The sequence below is a fragment of the Anastrepha ludens genome, chromosome X (genome assembly GCF_028408465.1).
Source record: "Anastrepha ludens isolate Willacy chromosome X, idAnaLude1.1, whole genome shotgun sequence".
Lineage (NCBI taxonomy): Eukaryota > Metazoa > Arthropoda > Insecta > Diptera > Tephritidae > Anastrepha > Anastrepha ludens.
The window spans coordinates 87,656,864-87,669,411 of NC_071503.1; the positions used below are offsets into that span (position 1 = coordinate 87,656,864).

Genomic DNA, 12,548 nt, shown 5'->3' on the forward strand with positions numbered 1-12,548 from the left:
TTTAACATAACGCTGTATCCACCCCGAATTTCAGTAGCTTTCCGCCGAATGTTCTGGTAACCTAAGGTAGCAGGGATGTACCCCTAACCCTAATTAACCTCATCTGTTGTTTGCTTCTGGAGAGGAAAATCTGTATAGTAACTTTCATTTTCTATACAATCATTAAGATTGTCTGTCTGGTAGTAATATCCGGAATCTTCTTTAGGATCATCCGTTGAGGTGCACTGTCCCAGACGATATGTATGCATTTGAATTTTGAATGCCGGAACTTTTTAGGTACTGATTTCCAAAGCCTGTATATCGAAAAATCTGTGAAATAATGAGCGTGCCTGATTAGACTCTAACTCCAGCGCAAATGCTAAGGCTGACGCTATGTCTGATGGTCTTAACGAAAATAAAATATCACAGAGTGGGTGATTTAGTCCGGATATGAAAACCCGTAACCGTCCTGGTGGTACTTTGCATTTAATGATTCCAAGACATCCTTGTTTTGATAGGACATCAACGATTTGTTTATGATCGCCGTAATTTTTTCACCACTCCGTCATAGAACTCCTCGGCGAAGAGTGGACATTTCCTCCTCTAGTATGTAAACAGGTTTCTTAACCGCCTACGTAAATTCGAGTAAGTCGTTGTTATCTGTGCAGTATCCTCTATTTTTGACACCTAAAGACGACCTGATACCCACACTTTCATTTGGAAGGAAATTTGATGTCAGATTTCCATTGCGTGAACAATGGAGTAATTCAAAATGCATGCAGGGAGGTTTGACGGATATTTGCTTTACCGATGGGTCCAAGAATGACCCTGAATGCCTTGGAGAACGCGAAGCAAACCTCAAAGATTGTTGAAGAATGTAAGAAGAAGTTCAATTCTGTCGCAAGACAAAACAGGCTTGTACTTATATGGGTTCTGGGAGACGGTGTTCAAGGAAACGAAATCGCCGACGAATTGGCCAACCGTGGATCAGCGGTGCCCCACAGTGGCCAGAGCCAATAATCGGAATCAGTTCCGCAGCAATCATGAATTGGATCAGCGATTATGTAGGCAATCTGCATAAAGAGCGATGGACCGGTCTAGAACGTTGCAGAACTGCAAAGTGTTTTGTGATAAGTCCGAACAGAGAACTGTCAAACTTTCTACTAAAACTTAGAAGGAAAGACATTCGGTGGATGGTCGGTATCATTACAGGACACAACCCATATGGTCAGCATATGACCACCATTGGAATCATTGAAGACCCAATGTGCCTGCCATGCTTGGAGGAGGCGGATAGTAATGAACACTTTCTCTGTGAGTGTCCTGCCTTTGTTAAAGCACGGCTACGAGTTTTGGGTTCCGATGTCCTGAGAATGAGTAATATTCGTACTCTAAAACTGGAGAATATTTACAGATTTACCAAAGAATCTGGGAAATTCTCCCCAGACTAACTATCTCTATCTCTGTCTCTATTCTTTCCTATCTCTTTCCCAAAAAAAATAATTTCGAAAAGTTTTGTGTCGCCCTTTAACTGACGATTACAAAATAACCGTTAGGTAAAAAAATGTTTGCTGAAAGATCTTAAAACTAGAAATTTAAGGCTTCAAATTGGTTTTCGTCGGAACTCCGTGCGACCATTTTTCACCGAGATACAGCTTTCCAAAATCACTAGGAAATTTAGGAAATTTTACTGTTCCCTTAATTTTTGTGAGAAGTGTAAATCAAACCAGACTTGCCCCATTTGTGCTGGCGGCCACATCTAAGGACTTTATAAATACATTTAATCATAAAATATACAAAGCTGACAGATTGCATCACGCTGGCAGAAACAACAAGTAATTGAAAAGTTCTGTTGCGAAGAATTTAATCTTAACGACCAAGGCGATGAAATTAATGAAAGTGAAGAAGTCATATTTAATTTAAATTTACAAAATGCATTAGATATAAATAATGAATAATGTTGTCTATAATTAAACAGAATAAATGAATTGTCAGGCTTACATCTTCTACTAGATTAGCAAAATCAGGTTTGTAGTTGGAAATTGCCAACCTTAAAGAGTCCAATGTATGAGCGTCTGTCAAGCGAGAACGATGTTTATTTTTTGTTTGTTTTAAGTACGAAAATGTTGACTCACATAAATATGTTGAACCAAAACACGAATGCAGTTGTTCAACACATTTCTTCAAATTTGGATATTTTTCGTTGGAAACCACTGCCCAGAAATCTAGACCTGAGGATGATCTTGCTTTTAGAAATATGTCGCAGCGCAGAGTTATAATTTCGTTTTGAAGTCACCATGTCATGTGGTCCACTTGAAATGTATCTGCAAATTTTGTAGCTATTTCATAGATATCACTATGATCAATGGAATTATTAAACGGATAACTGATGAATTCGACCAACTTCTCAGTTTTTTTGAAATGTAGTCAAGACAACGACAAGGCCTAGAACGCTCAAGGCAGCATCAAGGCAGCCACCTTGAATTCCTTGAAAACAGATAAGCAAGGGGGGTTTTTCTAGATTTTCTAGATAAATTCCCTGAATTCCTTATCTTGAACGGCATCGATAGGTAGGATTTATAAGAGGTTCGTTTGCAATAGTAAAAATATCAAAAATATGATCTTACTTCATTTGATGAACCTTCATGACCATTTCTTTCTTCATTTGATATTCCTTCAGCGTTTCTTTTCAACCACTTATCCATAGCGTAGGTACCTATGAGGAGCGATGCAGTCTAATCGTGAATTATGTATATCGGTTCGCGCTAGTCTGTCGTCAACCAGGCCTCGTCAACTAAGGGCTTGAAAATGGCGATAACGAGCCGAAAACAAAAGAGAGCTGTACTGCATAGAAGAGAGGATAAATAACGTGACGGAACGGCGATTGAAAAATGATACAAGATGATGCTTTTTTTTTTGTTTAACTTTAAGTAAAACAATTCTCACTGCACTCAACAAAATTACTTTCACAAGCCAAGCGACGCTACAAATGAATAAATGCGCAATTTATTTCAGTGACGTGTAAACAAAACTTTCGGTGGCACTATCGAGCACTATCAGTAGTGCAGAACTATCAATAGTAGGTCGACTCGATAGTGCTCAACCATCGATAGTGTCGATAGTTTACCACCTTTAATGCGTGCAGCAGTGTTGCGCAGTCTGTTCCACGTATGTATGTATATTGTATTTATATTTTTTTGACTTGCCACGATCCACTGAACTAATAGTCGCGATCGACCGTTTGGCTACCCCTGGGCTAGGGCATCAAGTGTGCATACGCACATACATATATGTAAATGTATATACCAAAGAATTGTTTTAGCATATGTTAGGCAGGAACTCGATCATTCGGGTAATTACTCCCTAATTATTGCATGTAGATATGATAAGGCGATGCCTCGCGTGGTAGGTCATGGTTGCTTCAGTGCATACATATATGTGCAACACTATATTTATTGAAGATGCAATTGAACTTAGTTGTCCCATGTATGCAAATACGTTTTTTTTTTGAGTTTTTCTTTTATTTATTTTAAATTTCAAAGTTTTATACCATCTAGAAAATGCATACATATATTATTCCCTGTAATAAAATGTAAATTGAATAAAATTTCATTTGCCAAAGGAACAAATGCCTTGCTAAATGTCGTCGGCAATTCGATTTTATACAGAAGCCAAAAACTGTGCAGAGCCAATTTACTTATACAGAATTCACTTTCGCCGTTACAAGCCATTTTTGACAATTCACACTATTCGGAGCTCGACTTCTCTGTATCATTAACGTTCTCTGTAAATAACGTCGACGGGTCGTTGTCACTCAGTGGATTGTCCTATTGCACATATTTTATATGCGGCGAGTAAAAGAAGAATGAATACAAACGAAAGAGTTGCATGAAATCGCTTTATTTGTCTCTTCGTTGTGCTATGGTGGGGAAGGGTTGTAAAGGGTTTTTCAATAAGGGCGAGTAGATGTTGAAATAGAATAAAACAAGCTGTGTGTGAGTTATTGACAAAATTATTTTTTTATTTGAAAGGCGCATATATGCAATTAAGTGTGGAATATGACATCATTCAAATGCCCGCCTCAGCTTTTTACGGTGGAACGGATCCGACTGGTCCAATTTTCAATGACTCTTCCGCATAGATCCGGCTGAATTTGAGCGATGGCCTGTGTTATGCTCACCTTTAGAGCATCGGTCGATTGTGGTTTATTTGCATAGACCTGAGACTTCAATTAACCCCACAGGAAAAAGTCTATCGGGGTGAAATCGCATGACCTTGGTGGCCAATTCACATCACCCCTGCGAGAGATAACCTTACCCTGAAATCGTTCATGCAGAATGTCAATCGTGGCGTTTGCTGTGTGGCACGTAGCGCCGTCCTGCTGGAGCCACATGTTGTCTAGGTCCATGTGGTTCAATATGGACCATAAGAAATTGGTTATCATCGTTGTGTAGCGCTCGCTGTTGACGGTGACCGCCTCACCAACGTCGTTTTCAAAAAAATACGGACCAATGACGCCGCCGGCCCAAAATCCACACCAAACGGTAACTTTTTGAGGATGCATTATCACCTGGTGAGCCTCGTGTGAATTGGTGTCGTCCCATATACGGCAATTTCGTTTGTTAACACAGCCATTCATCCAAAAATGCGCCTCGTCACTAAAGATGATTTTTCGCCCAAAACTGGGGTTCTCTTCCAAACGATTCGAAGCCCAGTCAGCGAACAAACGGCGTTGTCTATGGTCATCAACTTTGAGCTCCAGGGTCAGTTGGATCTTGTACGGGTGTAGGCCCAATTCCCGACGCAACATTCGCCAAGTTGAAGTCTGCGAAAGGCCAAATTCTTGTGCACGGCGGGGAATAGACTTCCTCGGGTTCTGCTGTACCCTTTCACGGACCCCGGCAATGTTCTCGGCTGATCTTGCGTTCCTTGAACGTACGGGTGTTGGCTGATTGTTTACTGACCCGGTCGTCTCAAATTTGGCCACCAAACGTTGAAAAGTCGACTTTGAAGGGCCACAACGTCCATCGAAAAATGGGCGCAATGCGCGCAACGTTTGCGTCAATGAACACTCATTTTGATAATAAAGTTTTATCATTTGAACGTGCTGTTCAATCGTGTAACTTGCCACGATGATTTGGCATAAACAACTGAATAATAAACAAAAGATTTGACAGATGTCACCAAAACAAAATGGCTGCCACAGGGCGCCAAAATCGACCCGCGCCAATTGAAAAACTCTTTATATATGGAGATATTAATGGCGTCTTTTGGTAATGATTTTAATGCAGAATTTAGCAACTTCTCTTTTTGGGACCTTTAAAGAAGTTCATAACACGAATTAATGGCTCTATTATATCGACTATTGATCTCGAACATATTGATTGGACTAATCCAAATCTTGAAAATTTGTTTAGAAAGGACAAGTAATACTTACTGTCTTTCGAAAATTTGTCTACATGGAGAATTTCGCCAGGTTTGCTAGGAATCGGTGTGTGTCCTATTCCGGGATTTGGTGGATGGCGTTTCTATTTTGTTTCTGACAAGTTTTGAAGTTATGGACTATTTATTTTAGCATTTTACTCTTATTCGGGAAATAGTAGTCCCTTAGAGTTTGCATCCTATTTTCTTTAAGGGAGCGATGCGCAGTATTGTGCTCTGAGTAAAGGATTTCCTTTTGACCGTCCTCGTTAAAGATGTCTGTGACGAAGGTCTTTGAATGTAGAAGTGTGCAAGGTAAGTTTTAATTCTGTTTTGGATTTTCCCAAAGATAGGTTATTCGCATAGCAATCCCTTATTTACATTGGGATTAGTGCGATCCTTTATTTGTTCGATAATATTATCTATTTCCTGAAAAATGGCATTATGCCTGTTCGAGGTTGAAACAAAATGTTCTTAGTTTTCGAATTTGTTTCTCCTTTTTCTTGGACTATCTGGCTTCTAAAAGTATTAATGGGATACAGAGCAACTTCCGTTGACGATTCCTCACTGCGAACTGTCTCATCGTCCGAATGTGACGTAGCTTATGAATTTAAGACGTTTATATGTTTGCGGCGGCCGCCGTGGCCGAATAGGTTGGTGCGTGACTACCATTCTGAATTCAGAGAGAATGTAGGTTCAAATCTCGGTGAAACTCCAAAATGAAGAAAATGTTTTTTCTAATAGCGGTCGCCCCTCGGCAGGCAATGGCAAACCTCCTGCGACGAAAAAAATCCTCATAAAAAATATATGCCGTTCGGAGTCGGCTTGGAACTGTAGGTCCCTCCGTTTGTGGAACAATATCAAGACGCACGCCACGAATAGGAGAAGGAGCGCGGCCCAACACCCAAAAAGGGTGTACGGGCTAATTATATATATGTATATATGTTGCCTTGACACTGCGTCAGCAATGACGTTTTCCTTGTCTGACTTATAGTCCAATTTGGGTGAAAATTCCTCCACAAAAGCTCTCAACCTCTATAACTTCGCATTCGGGCTTTTGTCCGATATCGAAAAGGTAAGGAATTGGTGGTCAGTGAACACGTTGATATTATTTGCACCAGACATATAGTTCCAAAGTTTCTGTAGGACCCAGACAATTGCAAGAAGCTCTCGCTCGTTTGTTGCGTAGTTTTTACCTGTTAGGGATTCGGTTCGTGATATCATTGTGATAGGCCTTTCTCCTTCAGAAAGTACAGCACCCAAGGTATGAGAAGACGCGTTTGAGGTTCGATCAAAACGTTTTTCATAGTCAGGGTAGCAAACTTCATAGTCGATAATGTCTTTATCTCTCGACGTCTTAATACCATCTTTTGAAACGACAAACACAAAAAATTCTACTTCTGTTTGGAAGAATTTAGTCTTGTATTTCGGCTTCATAGTCGCTGGAAAATATTATATAATTATATCGTCTATATAGGCGTGGAGTGTCCTACCGATTTCCTCTCTTAAGACATCATCAATAGAACGTTGGAAAATGCTGGGGTAATTTTTAGACCAAATGGTAACTTGCAAATCCCATACTTTCCGCTATTAATGCAAAATGCCATTTTTTCCTTATCTTTCTGTCGTAAAAATGTATAATTTGCTCAGGTTAGTCCAGGTTGGTTTTCTCAATGAGTTTTTTGAAATCTAGTACCATGCGTATTTTCCTCCGCCATGGGGTATGGGTATGACTTGAAATAAACTGGTTCATTATTTGCCATCCGTATGGTCACTACAATAATAATAATAATTTATCCTAGTAGGTGGTCCAATGACCGACACTGCGACCTAAAAGATCTTTTGTGTCAAGCTACCTAATTTAATATGGATGATCCTTCTGATCATCCGCGAAAGTTACCCGACCACTACATCAGGTTCTAGTTTGCCTAGTTGTTCTCTGCCTTTGGAAAGGAGTTGGTTGAAAGCCATGTTCTTCCAACAATTTTTCGGCTATACGTATAAACCTTAGTATATCTGTAATAGGAGCTTTCTTTATTTCTCCCGGATCCAGTTGATCACGGTGGAAAATTTGCATTCTGGTTCTAGCCAGTGCAACGCACTCGCACAATAAGTGCTCCGTCGTTTCATCATCCTCAAAACAGAGTCTACACTCAGTGTCCCTGAGAAGTTGAATTCTGTTAAGATGATAGTTTAGATAGTAGTGGCCCGTAAGAAAGCCTACTATTTTCCTGATATCTACTTTCCGTAAGTTAATCAGTTCCTTTTTGTAGGTAAAAGGTCTAACCAACCTCTTGGCTTGACGAAGTTTCAGATTATCTTCCCAGTAAGCTATTCTGAGAGTATGTTCCCACTGGTCTACCCTAGATTTAGCTTCCGCCCAGTTGATACCACAATATGGTTCTGGTCCTATAAGGTCTGATGTCGATCCAGCCCTTGCCAGTTCATCAGCAATTTCGTTACCCTCGATTCCAGAGTGACCTGGAACCCAGCAAAGTACAACCGTATTTTTTGTACTTAATTCTTGAAGATTGTTTACACATTCTTCCACTAGTCTCGACTCCAAAGAATGAGACATTAGTGCTTTCAGTGCCGCTTGGCTGTCCGAATATATAGTTATGTGGGCCCCTTTGATACCCCTTTTTAGATTTGTCAGTGCACAGATCGAAATCGCTTGGATTTCGGCCTGGAAGACACTGGGCCATTTGCCCATGGGTTCTGAAATTTTTGTGTTGGGTCCAAAGATCCCGGCACCAACTCCAGTATTTGTTTTTGAACCATCAGTGAACCATTTCAGACTTTTTGGGTTAACCCAAGGTCCTCCAATTTCCCATTCATCACGGTCTGAGATAATTATCTCATAATTTCTACTGAAGACCCGTTTCGGAATCATGTAGTCTGTTACTGAACAGCTAATATCCCTATCCGGTATTTTTCTTAGAATACTCATATGACCAAAGTCACTGTATTCCTTATTTGACAAGATTTGCATTTTTAGTGCATTTCTAGCTGCACATTTCCATATGAATATATGCAGTGGGGATAATCCTACTATCGCTTCAATTGCAGTTGTAGGACAACTTCGCATGGCACCTGTTATAGACAAACAGGCCTGCCTTTGAAGACTTGCCAGTAATTTCTTGGCTGTTTCTTGTGTGGTTTTGGGCCACCAAACAAGGGACGCATAGGTAATGATTGGTCGAATCATCATTGTATACATCCAATGAATCATTTTGGACTCAATACCCCATGTTCTCCCCAGGAGACTGCGACATGCCCACATGGCTCTGGTGGCTTTATCTATCACCGATTTAAGGTGAGAGTTCCAATTTAATCTTTTATCCAGAACAACTCCTAAATATTTGACCTCATTGGAATAGTTTATATTTGTTCCTTCGACAGTAATTGAACCAAGGTCCAACTTGTATCTGTATGTGAAAGGTACAATAATAGTCTTGCTGGGATTTATAGAAAGTCCTTCTGCACGACACCAGTTTAGAACGAAATTTAATGTTTGATTCATAATGCTGGATATTGTTCTGTCGAATTTGCCAGGAATAATCACTGCAATATCGTCAGCATAGCCAATTACCTCCAAGCCTAACTCACTTAGTTTGACTAGGAGGTCGTCAATAACCAAGGACCATAATAAAGGTGACAAAACACCACCTTGGGGGCATCCTTTTAATGCTTTGACTGAGACTGATACATCTCCTAGAGATGAGCTGATTTCTCTGCTTTCCAGCATTGCCTTTACCCACCCTATGGTCGGCTTGTCAATGTTTTTATTTTGTAATGCTCTATCAATCGAGCGATAATCTGTATTATCAAATGCACCCTCGATATCTAAAAATGCGCATAAGGCGATTTCCTTAGAATAATGAGCTTTCTCTATCTTTGATACGAGAAAGTGAAGAGCTCCTTCTGTAGATTTCCCTTTATTATATGCGTATTGCGATTTATGCAAGGGTGTGTTCTTTTCTAGGTTTTCTCTAATGTGAAGATCCACCAATCTTTCCATTGTTTTTAGGAGAAACGAAGTTAAACTAATAGGTCTATATGACTTTGGAAGTTCACTGGACCTCTTGCCCGTTTTTGGAATAAATATCACGTTGACCTTACGCCAAACGTTTGGTATGTATTCCATACTAAAGCTATTCCTAAAAATGGCAACAAGTGGTTTTATTAGTATTTCTATCCCTCGTAAGAGGAGGGCTGGAAAAATACCGTCTACCCCTGGTGCTTTAAATGATTGGAAGGACCCAACGGCCCACCGTACTTTGTTTGGGGTAAAGATACGTCCTGACAGACTCCAGGATTTTTTGTTAGCCACGACCCCTTGGTCTGGTGTTAACTGATCATCCCTCACTGTCGATGACGTATCTATAGATCCCGGGAAGTGTACTTGAAGCATATATTCCAAAGTATCTTTCCGATTTTTTGTATAAGACCCATCTGGTCTTTTTAAAGTTGTAACACCGTTTGAGTGTTCCTTGCACAAAGCTTTATGGAGCCTGGCGCCCTCTGGCGCCTCGATAATACTTTCACAGTATCTTCTCCATGACTCGCGTTTAGACTTTCTCAATTCTTTGTTGTAATTTGTTAGAGCAACCCTGTAGTCGTCCCATACCTTTGTATGTTTACAACGATTGAAAAGTTGTCTTGTTTCTTTACGCATTTTGGCAAGCTTATCATTCCACCATGGGACCTTTCTAGTCACATTACGTGTTTTGACTACGTTGCTTTCGTGGTATGCTGAAATTATTGTATCACTTAGTTGAAACGCTGCCTCATCTAGTTCACCAACAGAACTTATGTTGATAGGCAGTGAATCGACCTTTGATTCTAGTAATTCCTGATATCGTTTCCAATTTGTTCTTTTAGGATCGAAGACCTCATTTCTGAGATCACTTCTACCTGGTAGATCAAACCTTATGTGTAGATGGTCTGACAAAGAGGCTTCGTCAGACACATGCCAATTTCTCACAAAGTTAGCAATGTATGGGCTTGTTAGAGTAAGGTCTAGTACCTCCTCTCTAATAGCGTTAATAAACGTAGGTTTAGTACCTTTATTACTAATGTTTACGTTTTTGCTTAACAAATAATTTAAGAGAGACTCACCTCTATTGTTGACATCCGAGCTGCCCCAGATACAGTGATGCGCGTTTGCATCGCATCCGATCACGAACTGTATGTTCCGTGAGTGACAGTGCTCAATAAGCGCCTGCACCTCTACAGGAGGTATATCGTTGGAATCGCCCGGGAAGTAGGCAGACGCACAAACAATTTCCTGTGTCCCCTTTTCCGTTGCGATTTCTATTTGGATAGCTGCCAGATCCTGGCTGGCAAACTCTGAAAGTGGAAAGTAGTTAGTGTTATTGTCTACCATTATCGCAGCCCTTGGACGCGGACAGTGATAATAAACCAACTTACATTCCCTGCTAGATAGTCCTTTAACTTGACCACCAAATACCCACGGCTCTTGCAGTAGAGCTATGGATATTTTTTCCTCGGCGAATCTCTTGCACATGGTGGCTGATGCTCCTGTGGCATGGTGCAAGTTCGCCTGTAGCACCTTCAATGTGCTCATTTTTGGCTATTTTCTGCCACAAGGTGCTGGAGCCTTGCGCCCCGAGGTCCCTTGTTTTTGTGGTCCTTATGACCCCCCACCGGCCGTGGTTTTGCTTGCTTTGGCACCTGTGTGTGCCGAACTGCAGCGGTAGCCTTTTTCACGACCCTTATCGCGTTTTGTCGCTCTAACGCCGCTTTGCTTGTTGAGGGTTTCTCCACCTCTTTGGGTGCCGTTTCATCAGTATGCCCAACAGCACTACTTATGGATGTTGCGGCAGGTACTTCTTGCGCGCCCAGTGGCTCTGCTGTACCAACGCTTTCCTCTGCCTTTACCCCCGCTTTGTTGTTTTTGAGGATAAGGCGCACATGGCCGAAGCGATATGCAATTTTGCCTTTCAGCTCTGTTAGCTTACTCAGCGATTCGTCGTCAACCGTCATGACAAGGTGAAGTGAGGCACCTTCGGTCGACCTTTGGATCACTTTCTAGTGTTTGGCTGCCAGATTGTTCTGGACCCCAATGGTCGCAAGAATTTTCTCGTTAGAGAGTTCAATACTCTGTGGGAAGAAACCCCTCACGATGAACGTTTTAGGAAAATCATTTTCCTCCACGAGCATCATTTCTAACCCACATTTCTTCTTAATAAGATCGAAATTGCTTCGCATCCATTTGGCCGTGTCATTATTGGAGCAAAGAAACAGCAACCAACCGTTCCTGTGTATTGCACTCTCAAATACTGGCTTGTTATTGTCGTCGACCTCGATCATTACGTCAATAACCGTTTCTTGAATAAGAACCAATTGTTCTTTGTTAAAGGGTGACTTAGCTAGATCAGAAGGGACAATACCCAGCCGAACAATGCTAGCCACTTGGCTAAAAATTGGCCTTCCCACGTGCGAAGACGTTTTGGGTTTTTTGCCACCTGGCGTTTCTTTGGCTGACTCTTCCGAGCGCACTCTTTTCGCCGTGGAGGCATTTCTTGCTATTTCCAGAGCCTTCTCTCTAGAGTGACCACTTGCCATCGCTTGCTTGAAACGCCTTTTCTCAGCTGACTTCATTTTGACGAAGCCAGATGGTCACTACAATATATGTACTGTATGGTAAGGACTAATTAGAGTCTGAAAAGATAGCAGCGTGTTTCGTTTTCAGTCGATCGATGTCTGCATCCACAATGATGTTGTTAACATCCCTGTAGTGGAAATACAATAGTTTCTCTTATCCGTTACCATAATATAAAATGACCCTAGCTAGAACATCTTAATTTTAACATAACGCTGTATCCACCCCGAATTTCAGTAGCTTTCCGCCGAATGTTCTGGTAACCTAAGGTAGCAGGGATGTACCCCTAACCCTAATTAACCTCATCTGTTGTTTGCTTCTGGAGAGGAAAATCTGTATAGTAACTTTCATTTTCTATACATTCATTAAGATTGTCTGTCTGGTAGTAATATCCGGAATCTTCTTTAGGATCATCCGTTGAGGTGCACTGTCCCAGACGATATGTATGCATTTGAATTTTGAATGCCGGAACTTTTTAGGTACTGATTTCCAAAGCCTGTATATCGAAAAATCTGTGAAA

At 41.0% G+C, this 12,548-nt stretch overlaps 1 protein-coding gene across 1 annotated transcript; it reads right to left on the reverse strand.

Moving 5' to 3' along the window:
* Positions 1 to 11,454: 11,454 nt before the first annotated feature.
* LOC128870328 (uncharacterized) lies at positions 11,455 to 12,027 on the reverse strand. Its single transcript, XM_054112938.1, has one exon. It carries the CDS (start codon positions 12,025 to 12,027, stop codon positions 11,455 to 11,457), a length of 573 nt encoding a protein of 190 aa, XP_053968913.1.
* Between the last annotated feature and the right edge of the window lie 521 nt (positions 12,028 to 12,548).

Coding starts and splice junctions, on each gene's coding strand:
- LOC128870328 (XM_054112938.1), bottom strand. CDS start 12,027: ATGAAGTCAGCTGAGAAAAGGCGTTTCAAGCAAGCGATGGCAAGTGGT.